Source organism: Salarias fasciatus, chromosome 8, assembly GCF_902148845.1.
Source record: "Salarias fasciatus chromosome 8, fSalaFa1.1, whole genome shotgun sequence".
NCBI classification, from domain to species: domain Eukaryota; kingdom Metazoa; phylum Chordata; class Actinopteri; order Blenniiformes; family Blenniidae; genus Salarias; species Salarias fasciatus.
The window spans coordinates 15,596,795-15,622,096 of NC_043752.1; the positions used below are offsets into that span (position 1 = coordinate 15,596,795).

Consider the following 25,302-nt stretch of genomic DNA (forward strand, 5'->3'; position numbering starts at 1 on the left):
GGTGACTTGTTTAAAAAAAAAAAAAAAAAAAAATTAAAATAGAAAGACTTCAGCAACAGCGCGATGAGCCGAACACTGAGCGGCGGTCGTTGAATTTCTGAAACAGACGGCCCTGACAAGCCGGGCTTCGACGGGAGGCGTGCGGCTCCGAGGGTTTCGCCGGCTGATACTGACAACGTGGCGGCTGGTTGGGGTTTTTTTTTTTTCTCTCTCTTTTTTTGGGGGTTGAGCAAAAACGTCCTCTTCGCTTCCCGCAACGTCCCGTCCCGCGAGGGCACCTGCTACAATTTCTACAAAGTCGTGTACACGTGGCTCACAGGAGAAGTGTGGGGTGTCTTCACATCGACACAACAGTACCGTAATCTCGACAAAACTACACAGTAAAAACCGGACAGGGTCGTGTATTGTAATTTGTTGTTCTGACAATTTTTTTCGTTTTTTTTTTTTTTTTTTTTTAAAAGAAAAACCAAAAAAAAAATTAAAAAAAAACACCAAACAAAGCTTTGTAGTCTCAAAGTACACCTGTAAAAACTGTGCTAATTGCATCTCATCATACAAAGTCTTATTACACAATTTTGCCTATTTTCCTGAGTTTATACGTTTCTTGTAACAGACAATATATACTTTTTTTTTTTTTTTTTGCCATTTGAATTCTGGGCCTTTCCCTGCCACAAATGTTATTATTGAAATCATCAACATCGTTATTACTTTACAATGGTATGATTGATAGAACACAAGGGTACAGAAAAAGGAAGGAAAAAAAAAAAAAAACAAGCAAGTTCATAGCTACCCTCTAAATGTTTTAAATTACATTTAACTCTACGGTACGTTCATATCAAAATCACTACTCTTAAACAAAAAAAGTAAGCATCTACATAAAAATGAGAATATTTTTAAAAAAAATTGCATTTGAGGCCATGAAAGACCCTCCCTGGTCATTTTGTATTAACATTTAATGGCAGTGTTTCAAAAACAAAAACTTTTGCTACAAGAACAAAATTGGGATGGGCGCAGGGACCGCATGGACAGTAACAGAACAGCCCCTGATTGGATTTCACCTCGTTTGACCCTTATCTGAAACTTTGGCTTGTCGGGGTTTTCGATCCTGTACTCACCGGCTCGCTGACGTCAGCTAACAAACTGGTATACCCTGAGAATTCTGACACTGGAGTCCGTATTCGGTGGTCGACCTCGGCCGCAGGATCGCCGCCGTAGCTCAGAGGGGTTCGCCGGCCCGACTTGAACTGGGAGCCGAAGGCTTGGGCGAAGTTCTCGATCTGGTACGTGGTTTCTTTCTGGGGGTTCAGCGGGGACAGGTCGGGGTAGGTGGAGCCGTTGCTGGGCGCGGCGCCCGCCCCGGCCTTGGGCTGCTGCCCCTTGGAGCTCTCTGCCTGCACAGTCAGGTCCTGGGGAGGTAGGTTGAAGGCGCCAGGGGAGGAGTGCTGCTTCTCCAGCTGCTCGGTCAGCTCCTGAGACGGAGTCAGCTGCTGGTGGGCGGTGGGCTCCAGGCCGAGGTGGTACCCCGCCTGCGAGGGCGAGCCCACCAGCATGCCGTAGTGGGATTTGGAGGACGACGAGGAGGAGGTGGAGGAGGGGGCGGCGATGGGCAGCGGGGAGGAGACGGCGGGCGGGTAGCCGCAGTCCAGCGGCGACGTGGTGTACACGTGCTTGTCGGCGAAGAGGGGGCCCGTGGGGCTGGAGCTGCTGGACAGGAGGGGGAACGGCCCCGTGGGGCCCAGGCTGGGGAAGGGTCCGCTATGGCTGGTGCGCTCCAGGGCCTGCAGGAGGTACTTTGAATATTCGTGCATGACCGCCGTCTTGTCGCCGCCGTTGGGCGAGTCGTCCTCCAGCTCCGGGGTGACCGGGGCCGCGGGCTGGAGGTCTACGTGGTGGGGGTGGTCTGACAGGTCAAAAGTCACATCGTGGTGGTGTGTTCCTTCCGGCTTATGGCTATAGTGATCGAGCAGGCTTTGCAGCACCTCTTCCGGGATGCCCGACTTGTCGTGCTTGAGCTCCAGCGGCGAGGAGTCCAGCATGGCCAGCGTGGGCTCCGGGCCCAGCGAGCCCTGGATTACACTGTTGCCCTGGGACGCCATGTGCAGCGAGCCGGCTCCGTAGTCACTGTTAACCGCGTGGAGGTAGCGCCGCTTTTTCACAAACTGCATTGCATCGTCGTAGTTGCTGCTGGTGGCGGGGCCCGGCTTGCTGCCCCCGGGCCCCTGGAGGAGGGCCATGTTGTCCAGGCCCGAAGCCTCCACGTGATCCATGGACCCGGGCTTCTGGCCCAACAACTTCTGTCCGTCGTCTTCCAGAGAGAGGAGGCCCTTGTCCAGCCCCTTGCGGCCAGCTTTTTTAAAGACCAGCTTGGGGGTGCGGCCCTGCATGCTGGGGTCAGAGCCCGACGGGTGCTCCATGCCAAAGTCCTGGAGGCCCAGCTCACCGGCCATCCCGCTGGAAGACGAGGCCGCCGCCGCTGCGGCGTTCTTCTTCCTCTTCCGCTCGCCGCCCTCGCCGTTTTTGGACTTTGCCCTCTTGCGTCCGGAGGTGGTAGAGTTTCCCTGAGTGAGTGAATAGCTGCCCTGGCCTAGCTCTGCCTCGCTGAGCTCCAGCATGCTGGGGTCTAGGCCCTTCTTTATGGCTTCTCCACACGTCCGTTTGTGCTTCAGTAACCGGTCTGTTCTTGAGAAGAACTGAAAGAGAAAGACGGGAGAGGCTCAGATCACTTTCCCGATACTTCTACAAATAAGACCAAAATTTCCACGACCTCTTGCAAGACAACTAACCCCTGGTTCGGGACTTTATAAGAGAGTTAAAAAGCAGATACAGCGGAGAGACAAAGTGGCGTACTTGTTGGCAGGTGTCGCAGCGATACGGCTTCTCGCCGCTGTGTGTCCTCTTGTGCCGCTCCATGTGGTACTTCTGGATAAAGCGCATGTTACACTGGTCGCAGCTAAAAGGCTTCTCTCCTGCAGACAGCAGCGACAGTGTCAGGGCGTCGCTCCAAGAAAAACCTGACGCGACACGCCGTTACACCGGCGCAAGTGAACACACCGGCTCCAGACTCACCGCTGTGGATCTTCTCGTGCCGCTGGAGCAGGTACTTCTGGATGAAGCTCATGTTACACTGACTGCACCGAAAAGGCCTCTCACCTGTGCGATCAAGAATAAAACCAGCCGCTCGCCACATTAATTAAAAACCAGTGCGATCACAATCTCAGTGAATGACAGGAAAACACTGCTAACCACAACACTGCTTGACTAATGAGGATCTGTGATTGAACTGAAACATCTCTCCCATCAAATGAGGGCAACATTGAAACCAATTGAAAATAATTGCAGCTGAAAATTAATTTAGCTTGGAATTGTTTATGAGCTCAAGATCAAAACGCCAAGAGAGGAATTCCTGGCAAAGGCAGTGACTAAGACGTCCAGAAATACATGAGTAATCCCTGACTCATCCCCGACTTCAGCGATCGTCTGGATTTAAATCAGCTCTCATGCACTCCTGGTGAAGGGAAGAATGTTGTGTACATTATTCATCAGTCTTATTCTCTATTCATGTCCTTTGGTGTGTTTCCTCGCTCATCAGACTGCTCTGCAGGCAGTCCGGTGCCGTGTGTCTGCAGCGAAAGTCTCTCACCTGTGTGTATGAGCACGTGTCTGCGCAGATGGTAGGAGCTGCGGAAGGCGGCGTTGCAGTGCTCACAGATATGTGGTTTGGAGTTGGGGGACAGACAGGCTCCGTCTGGATCCAGCATCATGGCCTGACGAGGAGGAGACGAGGAGAGTGATGAGCGCACGAGTCGAGGAAGGATGAACCGTTGTCTATACCTGGTGAGTTTTACTGCGTGGTGCACGTCACGGTCTTTTGGAGTCGCAGCTAAATCTGAGCCGATCGTACAGCGGTTGAAGCTAATCCGCGTTTAATCACTGAAATTACAGCAGTACAGAAGAAGCTGAAGTGAAACTGCTGGGAGGAGCAGACACGATTCTAGAGAAGTTCACACCTCACGACAGCGCACACGTAGTGCACCGCAAATCACTTTTGATGTGGTGTTTAAAAAAAAAAAAAAATACTAATCTTAGGTATGATTTTGAGCAAAACAACAGATGGAGGTGTAAAACAGACTGACCTTGGCAGCGTCGCTGCGTTTCCGTCGAGCTTTGCCTCCCTGTCCATCCCCATTGCTCCTGCGACCTCTTCTCCCCGACGACTCTTTTGGCTCTTTGCCTGCTCTTTGAGGAATCTGAGAGCAAAAAAAATGCAGATTCAAAGCTGAAATCAACAACACCTTCTCAAACTGATTCACAGTAACCCCTCATTCAGGCAGCCCCACGCTTCTTATCTTTCTAGAACGCCTCGGCCTGTATATTAAACAATCTGAAGACAGCAGGCGGCGGACGACACCACAAACTGTCACTGTTTGCAGGAGTCGTATCAATCGCATCAATCTCCTTCATTCAGTTACAAATAATCTCGACCAACTCTTGCAGGTTCTCCTGAGAGGTTTGGACAACTAAATATTCAACCACACCATCTTCACAAGAATTCCCAAATCAAGCCTGATATTTCTAGATTTTCTGTCAAAATGGGAATTTCTCTTTAGCTGTTCCACCTTTTCAATTGAAATAACTAAGCAGCAATTCCTTGAATTAATTTCCCAGTAATCTGGATGTGTGAGTCACACAGAAAGTAATGCTGCCATCTAAAGGAAAATTGCCAAATTTGAAAGAGAACCATCATGCAGCTCAAAAAAGAGCCCGGTTAAGGGGCTGTAACCTGAGTTCTTGGTAAGGTGGAGGGAAATTCACAAAACGACCAGTACAAGCTATGATCACAGACAGAGGAGAAGCCTTAGATTAAAGGCAACAGTAATAATAACCTTTACAATGTCTTAATATCCACAATATTTTTTGAGGTATTTATAAAAAGGAAACACCGTCATTCATCGCACGTAGTTCATGTGTCATAATCTGGACTTTAATTAATCGGTTTAACAAACGTGTAGATGTCAAAACTCAACACACTCAAGAGACAGATGTCCACATCAGCTGCTGAAGCACTGAAGGCAGAAATAAAGAACAAAAAAAACCAGGTTCAATCTGAACCAGAATGGCTCCTCACCGGCTCTCCAAGCGAGCGGACGTTGCTGAGGCTGAGGTCATGCAGAAGCATGTTCTGGTGATTTTGGTGGTGGTTGCCAAACGACATATCTTGCATGTCCGTCCCACTCTTCCCTGCGCCCCCTCCAGCACAGTTCACCCCTACTCCTCCGCCGTAGAGGGGCATGCGGTAATCCAGTTCATTTAGCCGCTCCTGTTTGATACCCATGCTGTGAAGGAAGCCCCCCGTGTTTCCGGCCGCCGCCGCCTGGTGCTCCGGCGGCGAGTCGCGCTCTTTCTTCAGGATCATCTCCTGGGGAAGCTCGCCCATGACGGACTGGGAGGTGAGCCGTGTGAAGCTGGTGACTGGTGGCAGGTGGCTGAACATAAGCATACCTGGTGCAAAATTGGGATCCATGCCTCCGTTGCGCAAAAACTCATTGCCTATCTTGTCTTGGATAATACTCATGGTGAGGGTCTGACTTTGTGCAGGGGAGATGGAGGGTTCTTAATCTAAAGAGGAGTGCAGGAGGAGAATGTCCTGAAAGACAGAACACACAGAAAGCTGTATGAAGTACTGATGATTGCAAGTTTTATAATTCAGTCACATTTTCAAACATGTGAAAAGAATCGATCACGAACAAAAGGATTACTGCTTAAATTCATAAAAATAACTTCAATCACATTTTCCCATTGATGCACCCACCAATGACATTGGCTGCAAGGGAGAGAGCTCAAACCATGAACTTCAGCAGGTGAGGAAGACCTGCTCTACACACTGATCCACAGCCGACACGTTTCATTACAAAAATAACTGGCAGATTCCAGAAAAGACACAAAAAAGTTGCCAAATACAGTTTACAAGCAATTATAATGTAGAGTTCATCCTGTGTCCTTGATGACTACTAACAATCTGTCACATTGTTCCGTATAAGTGTTGAAAAAAACTGAGTTCAGCTAAAAAGAACCTTTAAATAGGTTTTTTTTTCTTCTTTCCACTGTCTCTTATGCTTGCTCATGTGGAATTATTAGGTTTTTCCTCTGTCAAAGTGCCTTGAAATGACTGCTGTGTTGTTTTTGGCACAATACAAATAAAGCTGAATTGAATTTTTACTATTTGTTTACAACACAGAATAAGAGCTGTTTATTAACCTGTTATTCCAGACAATGTGTGTTTTGACACCAAACACACATCCAGGGTGAATAATATGTGGAGTGTGCTTTATGTCCAAGGGTGATCTTAAAAGAAGCCGTGGGAAAACGTCAAAGGTTACAAGTGAACGATTAAATAATCCACCCCGGGTATTCTTATACATTTAAGACCACATGTGACTTGGAATGCAGCCAAAATATAACATCTTATGTCCTGATCATCAGTATTATTGTTTCTGCAGTCTTGGTGCATTCTGGATAATCAACACTCCCTGTTTTTGGACTAATATCTCGTCGGCAATGCGAGAGCTGGGGGGCGTTGGGCGCAATATTGGCAGATTAATCGGTTCAATACACTTGGCTAAAACAAACGATATTTAGGTCAAATCCGTGGAGACGTCTTTCAGTGATTTAGAAGCAGACCGGGACGTGTTTCGAAATAAGTGCCGAGGAGCAAGCGGAGTGAGAATTTATTGTTTAGTCTAGACCAGCTGACCATTTGGCTACGTGACACCGCATTGAAGAGAGCGGAGGAGCTTTTGTGATGCATAATAGTTAGCCAGCTAGTTAGCATAGTTAGCTAACCGACTAGCCACAATGCGAAACAATCAACTGCATCTGTGCGTCTTCAATCACAACAATCCTCCCGAGAAGCCCCGAAAACCCACAATAGGCCTTTCAAATAAGCGCACATCAACAGCGAATCCAGCACAGACAGGAATAAGCGTAGATCCAATTAATTGTCGCTATATTCGTTTGGAGGTTTTAGCATGTTACCCAGCTAATGCTACACACGACCCATGATTTGATGCCATTAACCTTCATCACTGAGCGGCGATTAATGAGAAATGTTGTAAAGTTAAAAAATATCGGAGGCAGAATTGGGTTAAAGAGCCCATATGGAGATGTTTATCACGGGGTTTTCTTTTAAGTGCGCTCAGCGGCTCATTCTCCGATTGCCCAGCTTTGATGACGCCGTGAAATCAAATCTGTCTGCGAGCTGCGCTGGCGCTCTATTTATTGATAGCTAACTTTAGCTCCGATTACAACCACGCCGCGCTCACGAGCACATCCAGCCAGCAAATGCATGCCCCGGGACACCGGGGTCCAGGCGGATCCGGATCCGGCGGCCGAACCGAACGGACGCCTTCCAGGCAGCTGTGTTTATAACAATCAGCCAGCCACGAGCTAGCTGGTTAGCAGCTAGCTGCCCCCCGACTGAAAACCCGCATTACGGCCCGTGCAACAGAAACAATGATGCTGCTCGGCGGTGCATCTCCCCGTCTGCGCCCAAGCGCAAATCTCGACAAAGGCCGAGGCGTTCGACGCCGGGAAGGGCTCGTCTGGCTCCCCACTCACCTACACATGACCGCAATGGGCTTCGAACGTGCCTGTATTCTCGTCGTATTCGCCGCTTCGGGGTTTTATTGCCAAAACATTGTTCTCCGGCGGTCGCTGCTCTCTTCCATCTTGTCCCGGCGCAGGGAATTGTGGGTGCAGCGGACGGGTCGTGAGAGGAGACAGGCGAAGGCTGTGCGTGCACGCACGCACGCACCCACACGCGCGCGCACCCACACACACTTACACACTTCAGCTAAACATACAAATACATACACATCACATGCATACATAAAACAACACAATCCATATATATAAAGAATTTTTAGATGTTTTTTGTTTAAAAAAATAAATATAATTTCGTCATATATATATATATATATATATATATATATATATATATATATATATATATATATATATATATATATATATACATAAACGCAAGAAAATGTCTTTATCTGAATCTTTCGATCATTCATTGGAATAGTTTCTCATAAGAGAACGCTCACAAAAATGTGAGAATACTGTAAAATGTATAAATACCTTTCTTCAAGGCAATCTTCTTGTGTCCCAGGTAAAAAAAAAAAGAAAGAGGATTGTAAAATTCATGTGGCGCGTTTGCAAAAATGAAAATAAAAATAAAGTTGTCCAAGTACAAACTCCTCCATCTTATTACTTGCTTAAATTTTATATAAGAAGGGTTAAAGAAGCTTTCCTGGTTTATTTTTTAAATCCACTTTTTTATATTTTTCACAGAAAACATTGTTTTGTGAATGCGTGGTCTTTAACTGAATCTAGAAACACTTCATTTGTGGTTGATTAGGTTGGATGTTTTGTCTGTTTGCACCGCGGTTGTTGAGAGCTTTTCATTTTGCACTGATGTATTTTTTCTTTGGATATTCAATATAAAAAAGTAGTAAAAGAAATTAGGTGCTGCTGACTGTGTTCACTGTTTACGGGCGACGCAGAAGAGCAGACTGCAGTTCATCTCATCTTTAATCTCTGTCTAACTTAATTAAGCAGGATTTTGTTAACTGTCGGGGATTACGGTACCTGCTTTATGACATGCTTTCATGAGATGAGCTGAAATTTGATCTAGGCAAAATTAAAGCAATAAAATAATGATTTATCGCTTTTGAATTAGTGAGATAACGACCTTTGCTCTGAGAGTATAATTGATTGAAGGGATCTAACTACATCTGTCCGTCCTGGCTGAAAGCATTCAAACCTTGTGTGTGTATGTGTGTACGTGTGTGTGAGAGAGAGAAAATCAAGCCATTTTTATGGTTGCAAAGTCGAATTTAATCTTATTCACACAATTCACTGTTCAAATAACAATCTTTTTATGATTTCAGCTGTCATAAAATGTGCAATGATGCAGCTTTTTCCACATCACCTTTCAATACTTGACAGTTCTTCAGTGATATTATGTTCTGTACTGAGAAGTCAATGCCACAGCTGTTTGGCGTGCTCGTCTGTGACTGTAGGTCTACCCTGTGTATTGACCACCAGTGTGTAAAGTTCTATCAAACCACTTCCTGACAGTTTTTCCATTTCCTCGAAATTGAAATCATAAACAGTCTAGAAGTTATAGTTATGACAAATTCATATGTCAGTGCAGTCGAGAGTGAAGGAAGAGCTGAAAATGTGTTTTTGCTACTGCTGATGAAATATAGAGGAATGAGTGGAAGTGTTTGTCTGATGAAAACGAATCTTGCAATGTGGGTTCACTCTGAAAGATGTTTTTTGTTCAAACATCCACATTTCCCTTTGTCACCACTGTCCAGTTCAGTCTGTGTCCTAATTTATAAAAAAGAAAACCACTTATTGTTCAGTCAAGCCTTCTCCTGTTGTACTGGAGTCCTCACCTGTTTACCTTTAATAATGTCAGACATGATGTATTGTAAAGGTACACAGAGGAGACGCTTTGATAAGTAATGCAGCAGTGGCTCCACACACCAATTTATTTCCACCTAACCCAATTTCTACACAGATTTATCTGCATCTGCATGGCAAAGGCAGGGATGCAAACAAAACTGCTCCATTCTGGCACCAAAAAAAAAAAAAAAACTCCAAGGAAACTGCAAATGTCAAAGGAAGCATTGATTACAAACAAATCCTCAGAGGAGTGGACACAACACAACACTGAGATATTGGTGATATCTTAACTAGCATCATCCTCAAAGCCATGCTGTCAGGGTGAGTCAAAATAACATCTATAGGTGAAGTTATTTTTTGAATATTCTCTGTATTTTGCACCTTAAAGTATCATTGAAATTGGTTTTGTGCTGAGATTGTAGTCATTTTTGGGAGAAATTGTTTAGTTCTGCAAAAATAAAGACATTTTCATCATACATATTGTACATCACATGAAATGTTTCTGGAGACGAGAACATGCAAACTCCACTTCACAAAAATCTAACCTCTCCTCCACCCTCTGTCCGGTGTCCCCATCCAGTTATCCAGTTTCCTCGTGTCCTCAATGTGGAACTGCAGATTATTGACCTTGCCTCAGCTTCACTTCTACTGCAGCAACGCTAGGGGGAACTAAACCGTCACCGATAGACGGCTTCATGACACCAACATGACACCAGCAGCCTCACTGCCCAGTTTTACAGATGGGACAGGGTTTTGTCCTCCTGATTGATGGATCGATCATTTGGCGTTAAAGAAACTATCCTCTAAACCAAACATTATAAGCCAAAGACTTCAAACATTCCTGAAGGCGAACTTGAATAATATTTTTTTTGCTGATGCATCTGATTTGGTATAAGCCAAAGCTCCCCCTCCTGTCTCTGTCTCCCCCCGCCCCCCCCGTGCGGGGAAAGTGACCATCCTTGCTGCAGTTCTTGCACAGTCTTCAGTTTGTAGTCACTCCTCCAGGCAGCAGCGCGCGCCGCAGCCTGCCGTCCTCACTCACATTTCACTGAACAGAGGGAGACATTACACTGGATCTGCAGAGGACACGTCGGCATTTGAGCGCATCTTTGTTTATCATTTCATTTTCTTTTAATAAGCGCAGCTTTTTGCACTCGCGCGGATGAGAGGCGCGCAGAAAGTTGGCGCTTGGAGGACACTTCCCTGCGTAAAGGACCGAGTCTGAGCCATGCGTTGCGCAGAATCTCTCCTCAATTACGGTTAATTCACAGGCGAGAGGAGCGTCTCTGTGGCACGGGATGGTGCCGGTGTGAATGTTGTTGCGCGTCGTTCTGTGGGGGGATTTGGAAGTGCCAAAGTTGCGCAAAAAAAGAAGAAGAAGAAGAAAGGAGACAGTTTTGAAACGATGTCTGCCATACGGAGGAAATTCGGCGAGGACTACCAGGTGGTGAACACCAACCGGAGCATGACTTTCTCTGCCCCGGTGAAGAAAAAGCGGCAGCGCTTCGTGGAGAAGAACGGCCGCTGCAACGTGCAGCACGGTAACCTTGGCGGGGAGACCAGCAGGTACATCTCCGACCTCTTCACCACGCTGGTGGACCTCAAGTGGAGGTGGAACCTGCTCATCTTCATCCTCACCTACACGGTGGCGTGGCTGGTCATGGCCTCGATGTGGTGGGTGATCGCCTACATCCGGGGCGACCTGAGCCACGGCGGCCACGACGCGTCCTACACGCCGTGCGTCGCCAACGTCTACAACTTTCCCTCCGCCTTCCTGTTCTTCATCGAGACGGAGGCCACCATCGGCTACGGCTCGCGCTACATCACGGAGAAGTGCCCCGAGGGCATCATCCTCTTCCTCTTCCAGTCGCTGCTGGGCTCCATCGTGGACGCCTTCCTCATCGGCTGCATGTTCATCAAGATGTCGCAGCCCAAGAAGCGCGCGGAGACGCTGATGTTCAGCCAGGACGCGGTCGTCTCGCAGCGGGACGGCAAGCTGTGCCTCATGTTCCGCGTGGGGAACCTGCGGAACAGCCACATGGTGTCCGCGCAGATCAGGTGCAAACTCATCAAGGTAGGCTACAGGTTATGTGTCCGGTTGCGCACGGCGCACTGTTCCCTTCTGCGCCATCTCTGCGCACTGAAGTGTCCTTATTGAGGCGGAGTTTGGGCAAACTGCCAGGAAGTCAATTGAAACAGTTAATTATGTTTTGGAATTTCTATTCTTCTCCAAAATTGACTTTATTCCCTGCGGATTTATGGCCGTAATAACCATAAGATAGCGGGGTATGGTCCACACTTATCTTGGAAATTCAGTTTGCAGTCATATGCAAATTTAAATAACTTTTTAATACAAAGTGAAATAACTTTTGCTGTTGATGCATACAAAGTGATTCCTTTGTAAACACTACAAAGGCTTCACAAATCATTCCAGACATGGTGCCAACTGAAATAGTTTGTACCCTGCAGGGTTCACCATCACTTTTCTTTTTCTTTTTTTGCTGTCGTGACTTTTTGAAGTCAGTAATGATACCATTATATGTCCACCGACTGTTGGGCAATTTTATGAGATAGATCCATGCAGTTCCATGAGGAGAGCTCAGTCTGGTCAGGTCACTACACACACACACACACACACACACTGAAAACGAGAGCGAGAATCACACTTATGGAGAGTTTAGAGTTCATAATTAAAGTCTAGCACATGTGTTTGGATTGTGAGATGAGACAAGAGTACCTGGAGAAAGTGCAGCCAGTACTAAATACTACACACTTTGCAGCACACTAACATATGTCATAAATATGGTGTGAAGTTACACATATTTCACAATTTGTGGCTTAGAATAAGCTGTAGCAGTGTTCATAAACCCTATTTCATATTTTTTTTACATGTTTGGATGAAATTTATCAGTTTGATGCACTTACTGGGAGCTTAAGATGCTTTACCAAACCTTTTATCAATGTTTAAAACAAATGACAAGCATTTGCATAATGGGGACATTTAAAAGTCCGATCATAATCAAGCACTTTGTTCCTGCCATTAACCTGCCATTCACCTCATGTTACCACGTTGTTCTGATGCAGATCTACATTTTCCTTGCGAGGCCTCTGGTCCAGAGCGGGATCTGTCCTGAACGCTGCCTTGTGGTTTCTGTTCTCGCTCCTGTGCTGCTGAGTGTGCTGACTGAGACAGCCAGGGTCATCACAATCTGTCCCCCCTCCGTCAGCAGAATGGCCGTCAGTGGGCCGTAGATCTGACTCCAGCCTCCGCTCCAGCAGCCCACGAACGAGATGAACGGGCCCCCGGGGGTCAATAGGTGGGAAACTATGTGTATTGATCAAAAGATCAATTGAACCAATTCCTGAACTTCTCAGGCAGTGATGACTGTAATTCCCGGGGCCAATCTTTCCTCCAGATAAAATGTCTCTTATCTGAGCCACTCTGAGCTGACAGGGATGTAGCTTTTTTTTTGGCGAAGCACACGCTGGGTTCTGTACTTAAATAAATCCCGAGGATCAAAGACGAGCTGAGACAGCTGCTGGCGTCGATAGAAGAGGAGGAGGAAAACATTTTGTGTCACACAACTTCGTGAGCGAAGAAGAACAAAAGTGCAGTGTCAAACGGCTCATTGCAGGCTACACCTGCTTGGAACGGCCAAAGAGTTTATTTTCTTTTCCTTTTTTTTTTACAGTAAACTGCCATCTTTTCGATCCATCACATTTCTGTCCCGCGTTGCTTTGCTGCGGCCCTGTTCTCCGCTGTGCAAGTCAAAAGGGCGCCCGTGGTTTGTGGTGACAGCAGGAGTTAGCGCTGCTTTTGTCTTTTGCAGACGACCGGGATGATCTGAAGTGACAGTTCACTTTCTGGAGCTGCAGGGAGAGCCACCAGTGGAGGTTACTCCTAATGCTTTGGTTTACATTTAGGTTTTAGCCGGCCATATGATAGCCTCTGAAGCAACGCTTAATCTCAAGTTTCTCTCAATGGATTGGAGCTGTGGTTTTAAAAAGTACGAGGGGCTTGCCTCCCATGCCTCAAAAAGCTTCCAGCAAAAAAAAAAAAAAAAAAAAAAAAATCAGGATGCCTTTTCTCTGTTATCGTTTCCTCTCGTTTTGAAGACTTACAAAAAGACTCATCCTTTTCCTTACATATGAATCCCAACAGCCATGAACAATCATGTCATTTGAAAAAAACTTTATCAAGTGCAGCAATCAGACTATAATCACCACTTGACACGAGATAAAGAATGTGTGGTGGAAAAGGGCTAAATGTGGTTCAGCTGATCTTCCCTCTCTTTGAAAAATCCCTGGATTGGGAGTAAAAGGAGGAAACAGTGAAATGCCATCCAGACATTAGACATAAAGCGGGGAAGCGCCTTGCACATAAAACACAGCGAGGAAATGATGTATAATGTTTCAGTTCTCAGTTTGCTGCATTGTCACCAGTTGCATAATTAATAGCCTGTGGAGGAGAAAAAAAGCAATATTGCATTTAATCAACAAGGCATCACAGAGGAATCACCACAGAGATGCAGGATCATCAAATCGTCTCTGAGCAGAGGATTCAGATAGTTTAGCACTGCAATGTCTGCTTCTAATGTGCTCTGGTCTGTGTAAAAAACAGCTGCAGGGCACGCTGTGCTGCTTAGGCCAACGTCACATCTGTCTCCAGAGTGCGTCTGTCTGTGTCTTCTGTATTGCTGTAGTTGAATTTGACTGAACGGTACATGGAGTCGCCACAGATTGATTATGACAGCAGCTCCAACAACGTGAAGTACAGCCAACCTGCTAACAGTAACGGAGTTCCCGTACTCACTTCAAGCACATGATCCCCTCGCTCTGTCTCCATTTCAACTTTCAGTTTTCAGTGAATGGAGCAACATCAAACCACTGGAGCAACATTTGTTGTTTTAAGTGCCTCCACTCCATCTGTTTTTCAGTTTTTTTTTTTTTTTTTTTTAACAGTCTTTGGCAATTTATCAGAGATAAGTTGATTAAATGATCTCAATCTGGGATTTCTGCCAGCAAATCATTATTCTCTAAATGATCATTTACTTACATTTCTGAGCCGCGGCTGCGTTCGAGCTGTTGGAAGGTCAAACGTCCAGGACGTCCCAGTAACCTGCTAAACGGCGTCACATTCAGCATCATCAATCACACTCGACAAAACACATCAGAAAGATTTCCTACGGCGGTATTAATCATCTTCCTGACTCCTGTCTCAACATAAACGCCGCAGACTGTAAAATTTTACAGTCACTGTTTAAAACCGCGCAGCATAACGCCGTGCCGTTGCTGCACTGACGTTTCAGAGCCCATAAAGCCACGTCGCCGTGGTGTCAGACTGCGCCGCGGCGCATTGTGGAGTAAAAATCGACTACATCACCCCCGTAGTACTACACCCACACCGGGGAGACAATGCCCCGGCCGGTGCTCAGGTATAGCGCAGCTCAAGGTCACTGTCAGCCGGGCTGCCCACAGACGCTTAATGGACAAATGAAGCATGCCGCAGTAAATCCAAATGATGGAGCCGTGTAAATGCGCTGTGACATGGCGGCGGCAATCAATTACCGGAACAGTCAAGGATACGCACGGGCTGTAAATTCTAGCAGGGCCTGGAAACTCCAGATTTTTTTGGACAAAGTGAAGTTGTTGTGCTCGTGCTCAGTAACTGGAATAAGCACATTATGATGAAGCATATTTTTTTGGTGCAGTGTTTGAACTCTTCTACTTTTTTTTTCCCCTCCCTCCACTCACAGTTTTACATATTGATGTGGAAAGCAGAGGATATTCACGCTGCCAGTGCGCCTGTGCGCGTTAGATACGAGAGCCGGCCTTGATCTGCACAAGTTTCCCAAAATAACAGTGTGTGAAATATTTTGTAAAGAAAATAATAAACAGACCCTTCAGACTCCTTCTTTACCTTGCAGCATTTATACAGGTGAGACTTCTTTGCACCCAAGAGGGATGAATCAGTACTCGTAATCTTACGCCTGACAGACAGCTGGAAACACTGAAGCACAGATGAGCTGTTGCCGAAGAAACAGGAGTTGAATCGTGACAGAAAAACACAAATTCAAACTGAATCAGTAATGCTCTATTTGAATGTTTTAATCCAAAAACAATAATGCAGCAAAAACTAGATAAAAATTAAGTTGCCTTAAAGAAGTTTGGTGTTAAAGTCTGAGTTTTGTTTAGCTGTCAGTTGAACTGAATGATTGTGTTCTTTGCTGTTTTGACTGGATCCAGACTGTCAGACCTCTGGTGACCTCTAGTGGGCAGACTGATTAAGGCAGAGGCAATGCAGGCAGCTGGGATTATCGGCCAGGGTTAAAGGTTACAGTCAAGATTCATCGAGATTCACTCCACAGACTTGAACTGAATCCATCACTGCAGCAACATTATTATTTCATCTGAGCCAGAGGACCAGTTTCTCTCTAAGAAAGTCGATCAGTTACTTCTTAAACCTCTTTCAACATAAAAAATATGCCATTCGGTGCTTCTTGTTCTCTTAACAACATACTTATGAACCAGCCGTTATTTCTGCAATGAGGTGAAGGTCCTGTCCCAAATTACTGGGGTTGTAAGATAATAAGAACTCATTAAAACCGTTCAGTTTGATTGGTACTGGGAGCACAGTGGTCAGCACTGTCACTTATTAGCAATTACATTGGTTAACTGGTGATTCCAGACTGGATTTACATGTGGATATGTGCTTGAGTGAGTTTGTTTTTTTGGTCAGTGTTCTTCTTTTGGCCAAACACAACTAGAAAACTGACGCAAAATGAAGTGAAGATGGATGGATCCAACAGATTGAACTATTCGCAGCACCAGTTTTCTGTTACAGGACTGAGCACTCCACATTCATATAGCGTATTATCCTTAAAAGAGATAAAAGTCCTTGAATTTTCTATTAATATTAATGCAGCTTTCATTAATAATCCAATAGGATGCGAAGAGAGCACTGACCCCTACAGCACTTATGGATTTCAATCTGAAAAGAAACACGTCTTGCATCGGGATCGCTGGCAGTGCTCGGCCGTCTGGGCCGAGAAGAAAAAGGCGACGAAGGACGGAGCGTGAAGCAGCAGCAATGTGGCGAACGGGACCGGAGGAGCGTTCAGAGGAAGACAGTGACAGCTGGGCGGCGCCCGTCATTGTCAACAGAAGCTCATCTCAGTAGGTCGATCCGCAGCAAGAGATCGGCGATAAGGGCTCGCATGCAGACGGCTGGCGAAACAGGCACGCCGGCATGACTGGCTGCTACATATGAAGGAGAAATGAGCCAACCGGCGCAAAGAAATAGGTTTGAATCAGCCTTGGTGTGTGGCAGGATCCACCGGGAGCGGCAGCTCTGATCCCTCTGCGAGTGCCTGATTGATGCTCAAGGCTCAATGGGAGAACATCACAATGCACTCAGTTGTTTAAAAGACACAAACGCACAAAGACAATACTCTTCCATGCACGTTTCGCAGACGCGGTAGCTGTCGCTGAAGAGGAAGTGAGTCACCTCGGGAGAGGGGCCTGCTTTCACTCAGCCTGAACCTCAGGTGGCTGTTTGAATTAAGCACTCCTTCCATATCAGGACCTCTTCCAAACGCCATTAATTTCCGCCCCCTGTGGCACCGACTGTTTAGCAACAGTCAGAGAACACACGGGGGCTTCTGCCCGGTGGAAATCACTGCGTGCCACACGCAGGTTTCTCCTCCTGAGGTAACGTTTTGTTGTAACGCTGCAGTGCTGGTCTTATCTAAAAAAAAAAATCAGCCGCCCCACTTTTAGAATGTCTTAAATTTGACTTCCCAGGAAATTGGTTTCCAGTCTCACTGCGACGCTGAGACAAACGGGACACCTGGTTGCATTATCTCCACCCGCAATTTATTATTCAGTGATCAGGCAACATCAGTAGATTAATTCGTCACTGTGTTGGGCTTTAATGAGGGGTTTTCATGCCATCTTTCACCTTAGAGAGACCATAAAAAAGAATGACAAAAAAGTGAAAATCACATGTTTTACACCTGTTGGATGCCTCATGCATGAGAGAGCCACTGAATGACGGGGGAGAGGAAGCAGCTTTCACCCAGACTGAAATGGAGATGGGAATTACCACATTCTGTTGTTCACCCGACACAAATATGACGACGGTGAAACGGGGGATCTCTTCGTCTTTCACACACACACACACACACACACACACACACACACACACACAGTATGTCGACATACGAACATAAGACATAACGATTCACACTGCCGCTGGTTCTTAACGGTGTTTGTCACACTGAACAGATTATGTCCTCACGGCTGGAGGACGTGGTGGTTGGCACTCTCGCCTCGCAGGGATGATTTTCTGTAGGAGAGATTGCATGTTCTCCCTGTTGAATTCATGTGTTTCTCCATTTCTCTGATTTGAAGGCAATAATTTTTATTTTAAACTTTTAAAAATCATGATTTACTGTTGAAGCTACTCTAAGTAAATCAAAGATTCTGGTATTTAAAATAATAAACAAGTCAATGATTAATTTACAGCCAGCGATCATTTATCAAAGCCTAAAGTCAGCTAGACTTTCAAAATAAAGGCGAGCATTTGTTGAATATTTATGGTATTAGGTGTTGAGCCTCAAAGGTGTTTCTAAAGGGATTTTGTTGCCACTAAACTAACCAAGCCAAGGAAAACCAAAGTAATTCCCTCTAAGCTAAGCAAATCGCCGAATGAATGCGGCTTTATGTTTATCTTACAGGGAAGGAGAGCGATGTCACGTTACTCTCCCAGCAAGAAAGTGAGTAGCGTTTCCCCAAAGTGTCCAACAACCTAATCCTATAAGCTGGGATTCAGAGTGGAGGCGAAGAACGGGGGGCTGCACCGGTTCTTTATGGAACCAGGCAGACAATGAAAAATGATCCAGGAAGAAGAGTCGCAGTGATGAGATTAATGCATTTAAAGGCTTATCAGGAGGGAAAAAAAACATCTCACAGTGGTTTGACCCGAAGGTCCTGGAAAGCATCCCAGCTCAGATCACCTTATCTTTTAATTTTAAAGTAACCAGGAGAGAAGCAGCAGAGAGTTTCTGAACTCGGCATCTTGAAGGACGACTGTATCGACTCCAGCTCTCAGACTTTTAACTTATAAAAAAAAAGTTGAAATACTGAACTGTGCTGTGAGAATTTTTATTCATTGCAATATACAGAACCCTGTAGGCTGCGAGATAAAAGGAACAGCAGGTCGTCGGGCTTCTGGAGGCTTTTCATGCCGTCATTTTTGCATTTCTTTTGTGAGTCTGTGTGTGTGTGCTGCCTTGTTATAAACCGCCACCTTTTATTTTCCCGTCACTCCGAGCCCGCGGCCTAACGTCGGCTGACGCGCAGCAGAGGCTCGGGCTCTGGAGCGTCGGTCGCTGACGCGCCACGGCGGGCGACACTTTCCCTCGCGAAGGCGAGCCAGAGATCTGTGGGCACAGACGTCTTCCCGCGAAATGTCACACCCTTCTGTCCTCAGCATCACTGTGAATACAAATGACAGTCTGTTTGCCATCTGTGGGCCGAGCGGCTCCTCGCTCAAAGGGACAGGGAGACGACTCTGCATGCAAGTTAGAGGAAACTACGTGAACCGAACCACGGCGGAGCCAAACTCAGTTTGGACGATTGAGGTTATTGGCGGCGACAGTTGAGTCAAATTTTAATTTGTGGCTCTCTGGGCGAAATAAAAACCTTTTTCTCTCAATTTCTTATAAGATTGTACCTCTCCATTTTCTTGAGTGTACTTATTAATCTCCTGTTTATTAATCTTCTTTAAAGAGCTTTTCATTTGATTGGTTTCATTTCATTAAGTGCATATATGTTTGATGGATCATGAGTGCATGACAGCATCTCGAATATTACCCACACACGTCGTCCGAACGGGAAAGTGAGAATCAAGTGTTTCCAGACCTTTAATTTGACCTTTGAACCATCAGAGTTTGCTCTAAAGGTCAAATGGTTACTCTTCAGGCACAAATAAGTTTTCTGTTGGTGTCATGATCCCTGGATCCTGATTGGATGCTCAGGATCCTCCTCAGGATGCTTGATAGGAAGCACTTCTTGCTGCGTTGCAAGATTTTCTGGAGCTAAAGTTGAATCAACTTTGCAATTCTTTATTATGAAAATGAATCTTTAATCTTCATAAAAATATGAACACAGGAACACAGTCCAGCTACCACAAATGAAAGACTCCCACATCTGGAAGCTTTGATTCGATTGCATTGATGTTTTTGGTTCCCGTGTCCCAAAGTCCCAGTTTTTCCATCACCGTTTGTCATGAATAAAATTGAAGTAAAGTACTAGAGTTGAGTTCCTTGATGACCATGTAGAGCTCTGGATCGCCTTCTCAGAGCTCCACATGTTGAATTAGCTTCAGTTGCAGGCTCATCCATTCAACTTGAACCCCATGTGTCCTTCCTGTTGGTGTTTCCAGTCTCGACAGACCCCGGAGGGGGAGTTTCTGCCCCTGGACCAGTGCGAGCTGGACGTGGGCTTCGGGACGGGGGCGGACCAGCTCTTCCTGGTGTCGCCTCTCACCATCTGCCACGAGATCAACACCAAGAGCCCGTTCTTCGATCTGTCGCAGCGATCGCTCATGAACGAGCAGTTCGAGATCGTCGTTATCCTGGAGGGCATCGTGGAGACGACTGGTGGGAGCTCACTTTTAATTACTCCTCCCTTCCACTTGTTTCTTTTTTTCTCTTTTTGACTAATAACTTCAGATGCGATTTCCTGTCCCTGATTTGTTTCAGCATGATTTAGCCTCTGGCTTTGTAATAATTTTCCCAGTAATAAAAAATAAAATATTTAACAGGACGTTTAATTTCATGGTCTTTAATTATTCAATAGTGCAAGCCGGTGTTTATCTCTTATTTCACGTCTCTGCCTCCATTCTCCCCAAAGTGATCGCTCACATCTCATTTCTGATCCTGTCAGGCTGTCAGTCCATTTTCAAAACTCAACTTTCTTTCTTTCTTTCTGTCTCTCCACAGGAATGACCTGCCAGGCCCGAACGTCGTACACTGAGGACGAAGTCCTGTGGGGCCACCGCTTCCTGCCCGTCATGTCGCTGGAGGAGGGCTTCTTCCGAGTCGACTACTCTCAGTTCCACAACACCTTCGAGGTCCCGACGCCGCCCTACAGCGTCAAAGAACAGGAGGAGAAGTCCTCGCTGACGTCGCCCAACCCCCTCCCTGTGGCGCCCACCCCGCCGTCCCCCCTGCTGGGCAACGGCGGGCGCGGCGGGCGCAGGGACAGGCTGCTGTCGGCGGACTGCGCCGACCACGCCGAGGACCAGCCGTCCCGGCTGCCCAGCAAGCTCCAGCGCATGAGCTCCACCAAGGAGGAGCACCTGTGGAGGGGGCTGCGGTCGGCGCCGTCCCTGCCCGGGGGCAAGGCGTCCAGCACGGGCGACCTGCCGCTCAGCATCCAGAGGCTGCGGTCCAGCTCCATCCCGGCCGTGAGGCAGGGGCAGCCGGAGGAGCAGGTCCAGCTGCTGTCCCTGGACGGAGAGGCCGAGGACGGCGAGCCCGAGAGACACAAACCCCCCGCGGCCGTCTGCGGCGGCGGCGTTTCGGCACCGGGACACGGGCCTCTGGCGGGGGGCCGGCCGGAGGACAACCTGCCACCCAAACTGCGCAGAATGAACGCCGACCGCTGAGACTGGCTTACGGACTCCAGACTGACAGGCATTGCATAAGAATAAAAACTACTGTGATCTAGTTTATTTATCTATTTATTTTTAAAGGGTTTTTCCTGCAGATTTCGTCCAGTATTTTACATTTAACTTACGGGCTCTCTATTAAAGGACAACTACAAAAAGCCATTCATCCGCTCATACTGTGAGTACGTTTTGATAGATCACCATTTGTGCCCCCACTGATCGTCCCGTTGCTTTGATTTCTGTTCACAGAGTTGCGTCAGAGACTTTTTTGCGTTGTTGGACACTCTTTTTTTCTCAGATTTTACTCGGCACCAAAGTGGCAGGTATATTTTAAGACAGACCTGCTCTGGACCGGCTGCTAAACCGCCGCCTGAGAACTGTGATGGTCCAGCTTGGACAGCAAGATCTCTCTTTAAGACTCTTCACACACACACAAACACACACAATTTTGAATAGAGGTCATATTTGGTTGCAGGGAGCTTACTACCTATTTCAGTAACCAAACATTATTTGGGTCAACAAGCACATTTTCTACAGTTATTATACACTCACAATCAGCACATCCTCCGGGCATTATTTCCGCGCGGCGTCTTTATTCTGCTTCCAGCTTCCTTGAAGTCGTTTGTTCCAGCAAAGACTGCAAACCATCAGAGATTAAGTTCTGATAGATGAAACACGTTTCCTCGTCTGGTATTTGTTCCGGGTGAGGAGCCTATTGTCGAATATACAAGCCAGTAATGTAAAGTAAGCTGCTAAAGTGTTCATTTTTTTTAAATTACATGAAAAAAAGACAATGATTACATAAATGGGGTAAAAAGCTCATGATGTAAGATGAGATGGACCCTGTCTTTGTATTACTCTCATATCTCTCACACAGTCCACAGTTCATATTTTAAAAGTTGTGCCTTTTAGCACAAAGTCTAATATTTATCCATCAGCTGCATGGTGGAAACACAAAGATAATAAATAAATGAATCATTTACCTTTCTAGAAACCTCAGCTAGGGACACTTAAGCCAGCATTATCAATGATTTGTGGCCAAATATGAGAAGAAGACTTTACATTTTTGACATTTTGACATCCTAAATGATGGAGAATGCGGCTTAGTGTGAGCTTCATTCACCCGAACTGTGTAAAATAAATCAGGTTAAAGTCCATCATTATCAACTGTAGTGAATATTTACTAATTTTATCTCAGTTGTATATTTACTACTCTAGACTTTTGACTCTTTGTACTTTTGGGCGCAGTGTTTGCGTTGGCCTGTGGAGCTTCGGAGACCCAAAATGCAATCACAGATTCAGCTCACGGACCGTTTTATTAAAATGTAAAACAAATATTTGGGAATGCAGGGACAGTGATATCAGGGGATCTGCGTTTAAATGCCAGTGTAAAGGTAAGACAAAAAAAACTTCATAATGCCACTGCTTGAATAATAAACTATTTGAAAAGAAAGTCACTTGTTTTTATCTTTTTATTTGCACTTTCAGAGTTTTTCCTGGGTCTGCAGACGTGACCTGTGGTGAGACGGCGTAGAAGCGAGTTTTAGGAGGGTCACAGGTGAAGACAGAGCAGACAGAACTCGCCGGTAGCGAGTCGGCCCTGGCCTGCAGGTTAAGTGACTCCTCTCCCTCCCCTGCTTCCTGCAAATCAAAGGCCTTAACCTCCTCATCTGGCCGCAGCCACGGCTAATTATTTCAATCATTAAATTAACATAAATCACGGTGTTTACCAGCGGTTCGCTCTGCCTCGACTCGCACTGTGGAGATGAGAGCGCTCCGGAGGAAGGCCATTTTCCAGACATTACACATCGGAGGACGTCCAGCGATAATTAGTCATACTGCAAAAAGAATAGCAGCAGAAAAAAAGATGAAATTTGATTATGTAACTCGCTGACGGTACCAAATGACCTCTGTCCAGCTTAAGATAAAATTAACTCAGATAAATGACGGGGCGGGAAACAAAACATTGGCCATTCCTCACGCAGACGCGACGCCGCGTAATGATGGATTCAGCTGTAAAGGAAATCCGCTCGGCCCGTTTCTCCATCATCACGGTTTGCAAAGGGAAATGGATTAGTGCGATTTTCCTTCAGCCGCTCTTTTGTGGGTGGAGGGAAGGATTTTACAGCTGTGAACTTGTGACACTGTGTGTATACTGATTTTAATTCATCTGCACTGTGTTTGTTATAAAGAAAGAAGTCATTCCTGGGACATAAATCAACATTAAAGTTTAATTACTGTGAAGTTATTCCAATTAAAAGAAAAAGCGCCAATAAACAGAAACATTCAATTAGCAATAAAAAGAAACAATCCTTGTTAAAGCAGAAGAGTTACGATTTGAGGAAGTTAAACTCTTCTGTTTCATAATACGTCCTTAACTCTCCGACACGTAAAGATCTGAGATGTTTAAGATGTGATCAATCATTGAACATCGAACAGTCCAAAGCCATCCAGTGTTATCAGAAACTTTAAATTGAATTAGCAATAAAACACTACTGTTTAACCTTCAGTGGCAATCACGAGAAAGAGCTCTGCCTGGAAGCTCTTTAATGTCAAATTTCACCTTAAAACATCTTTCAAATTAAAGCTCCATCAGTAAAAGTATTTTTCATGCTGAGCCTTTTATTGCAGTTTAATTCAATATAGTGATATTTGAGTGCCAATAAAGGACAAATGGCGGGACAATGCACTGACCTTCTTCTAAATAAATAAATACGACAAATTTATGATTCGGGATTGTTAAATTAAGGAGAAGAGTTGAAATTTAATAGAGCAAAGTGTGTAAATGATCTTCCGATTATCCTCCTGGACTCTGAGGAGGGAAGGAGCTGGAAGAGTGAAGCAGCTTCTTCCGATGGGATAATGAAGCGAACCGTCCCGAACAGCAAGCCCGGGGCCAAACCCAAGCTTCCCGTCACACACTCCCAAAGCCCGGCCCCGGCGTCCAGGACGGGGAGGATTTCATTGATCTTTAACTGGTCCTGGAGGACCACGGCCATGAGCTCCGGCTATAACACGTATTAATTTAACAGATCCGTCACCATGAAGCTCTGCAGAAAGACATTTATTACTCCTGCACCAGTATTACCTTCATCTGAGAGCTGATATTGAGCAAGATAGACCCTGGATCAGTCCACTCACACACTCTCACACATTTAGAGACATTATTGTGGTATATAGTTCATCTAACACCTATGCGTAGTGGAGGAAAGGAGAAATACAGGTTGAGCTTAGACGCTTTCAATAATATTAAATATTCTATATAATTCTCACATGAATATCGTGGAATAAATTAGCGTTTTCTTTTCAACTGAAAATGATGTGGCGCGTTCTATTATGGGCACAAATGAGCTCGCACTGAAGAATATCACTAACAATACTCAAGGGGAAATATTCAAGGATAGGTTTTTCATCAAATGGAAGTATAAGATTTATGTAAAAACATGCAGCTGTTTGAAAGAAGGTTTCCATCACAGCTCCGAGTCTCTGAACCGCAGCGGGGCTGATGCGACGATGAATAACCTGCTTACCATTTAAAGGTCCTTTTTCTCTGCACACATTTGTGTTTTACCAGACCTGGAATCAATGCCTCGACGTTTAAAAGTTGCATCTGTATGCCGGAGTGTGTGCGACTCCGTGCGTCTGCATGTTGGTCCCGTGCACGGAGGCCACGCAGCAAGGCGCTCCGAGGAGGAGCGCAGCGATCCGATCACACATCCACACTGACCAGATGCTCATGCATAGTCAATGTGGAAATGGTTGCTTTTCCTGCGCCGCGGTTCGCTCTGGTGAGTGAATTGAGAGATCATCTGCGAGGATGTGAGGAATGAGCTCAGTTATACTTTAACCCCCCCGACACGGGTACAGTCGTTTACAGGTACACGGCGTCTATGAATAAATCCGGCGAAGAGGCCATTAAACTCTTAAACGGCCTGGAGTGGGAGTTTCTCTTCATGTAACCGTCGGTACGAAACACCGAAAGTGTTGAGCTGAAGCCCGTTTTAATCAAGCTGTGATTTATCACTGTTTTTTAGAGAATACATTTATAAAGTGTGCAATTTAAATGTAATAATTAATACGATTTTATCATTGGCTTAAGAAAAGGAGATGAAGTTAGAGTTTGATTTCATTTTTGACATTTCATCAGTAGC

At 45.8% G+C, this 25,302-nt stretch overlaps 2 protein-coding genes across 5 annotated transcripts; one reads left to right on the forward strand and one right to left on the reverse strand.

The window, feature by feature from the left end:
• Window positions 1-435: 435 nt before the first annotated feature.
• Window positions 436-7,728, reverse strand: znf281b (zinc finger protein 281b). 3 transcript variants are annotated; one of them, XM_030097981.1, is made up of 7 exons: window positions 7,615-7,728; window positions 5,126-5,644; window positions 4,134-4,247; window positions 3,641-3,764; window positions 3,067-3,150; window positions 2,848-2,966; window positions 436-2,690 (listed from the first exon to the last, which is right to left on the reverse strand). In XM_030097981.1, the coding sequence occupies exons 2-7, from the start codon at window positions 5,570-5,572 to the stop codon at window positions 1,071-1,073; spliced, it is 2,508 nt and encodes an 835-aa protein (XP_029953841.1). In that variant the 5' UTR covers window positions 5,573-5,644; window positions 7,615-7,728; the 3' UTR covers window positions 436-1,070. The 3 variants fall into 3 exon arrangements, with proteins under 3 accessions (XP_029953841.1, XP_029953839.1, XP_029953840.1); XM_030097979.1 differs by having other exon boundaries at window positions 3,067-3,159; XM_030097980.1 differs by lacking the exon at window positions 7,615-7,728 and adding an exon at window positions 6,256-6,801 and having other exon boundaries at window positions 3,067-3,159.
• A 3,151-nt stretch (window positions 7,729-10,879) lies between these two features.
• On the forward strand, window positions 10,880-21,148 carry LOC115393134 (G protein-activated inward rectifier potassium channel 1-like). Of its 2 annotated transcripts, XM_030097982.1 has the most exons (3): window positions 10,880-11,548; window positions 19,922-20,138; window positions 20,481-21,148. In XM_030097982.1, exons 1-3 carry the CDS (start codon window positions 10,880-10,882, stop codon window positions 21,146-21,148), a joined length of 1,554 nt encoding a protein of 517 aa, XP_029953842.1. The 2 variants fall into 2 exon arrangements, with proteins under 2 accessions (XP_029953842.1, XP_029953843.1); XM_030097983.1 differs by lacking the exons at window positions 19,922-20,138; window positions 20,481-21,148 and adding an exon at window positions 16,947-17,077.
• Window positions 21,149-25,302: the final 4,154 nt, after the last annotated feature.

Bases quoted from the DNA above. Each gene is read 5' to 3' on its own strand.
- LOC115393134 (XM_030097982.1), top strand. From the start codon at position 10,880: ATGTCTGCCATACGGAGGAAATTCGGCGAGGACTACCAGGTGGTGAAC. The intron at 11,549-19,921 runs GTAGGCTACAGG...TGGTGTTTCCAG, and splicing joins TCAGGTGCAAACTCATCAAG to TCTCGACAGACCCCGGAGGG. The intron at 20,139-20,480 runs GTGGGAGCTCAC...GTCTCTCCACAG, and splicing joins GGGCATCGTGGAGACGACTG to GAATGACCTGCCAGGCCCGA.
- znf281b (XM_030097979.1), bottom strand. From the start codon at position 5,572: ATGAGTATTATCCAAGACAAGATAGGCAATGAGTTTTTGCGCAACGGA. The intron at 3,160-3,640 runs GTGAGAGACTTT...GTTTTATTCTTG, and splicing joins ACACGTGCTCATACACACAG to ATCGCACAGGTGAGAGGCCT. The intron at 2,691-2,847 runs GTACGCCACTTT...TTTCTCTTTCAG, and splicing joins GCTGCGACACCTGCCAACAA to TTCTTCTCAAGAACAGACCG.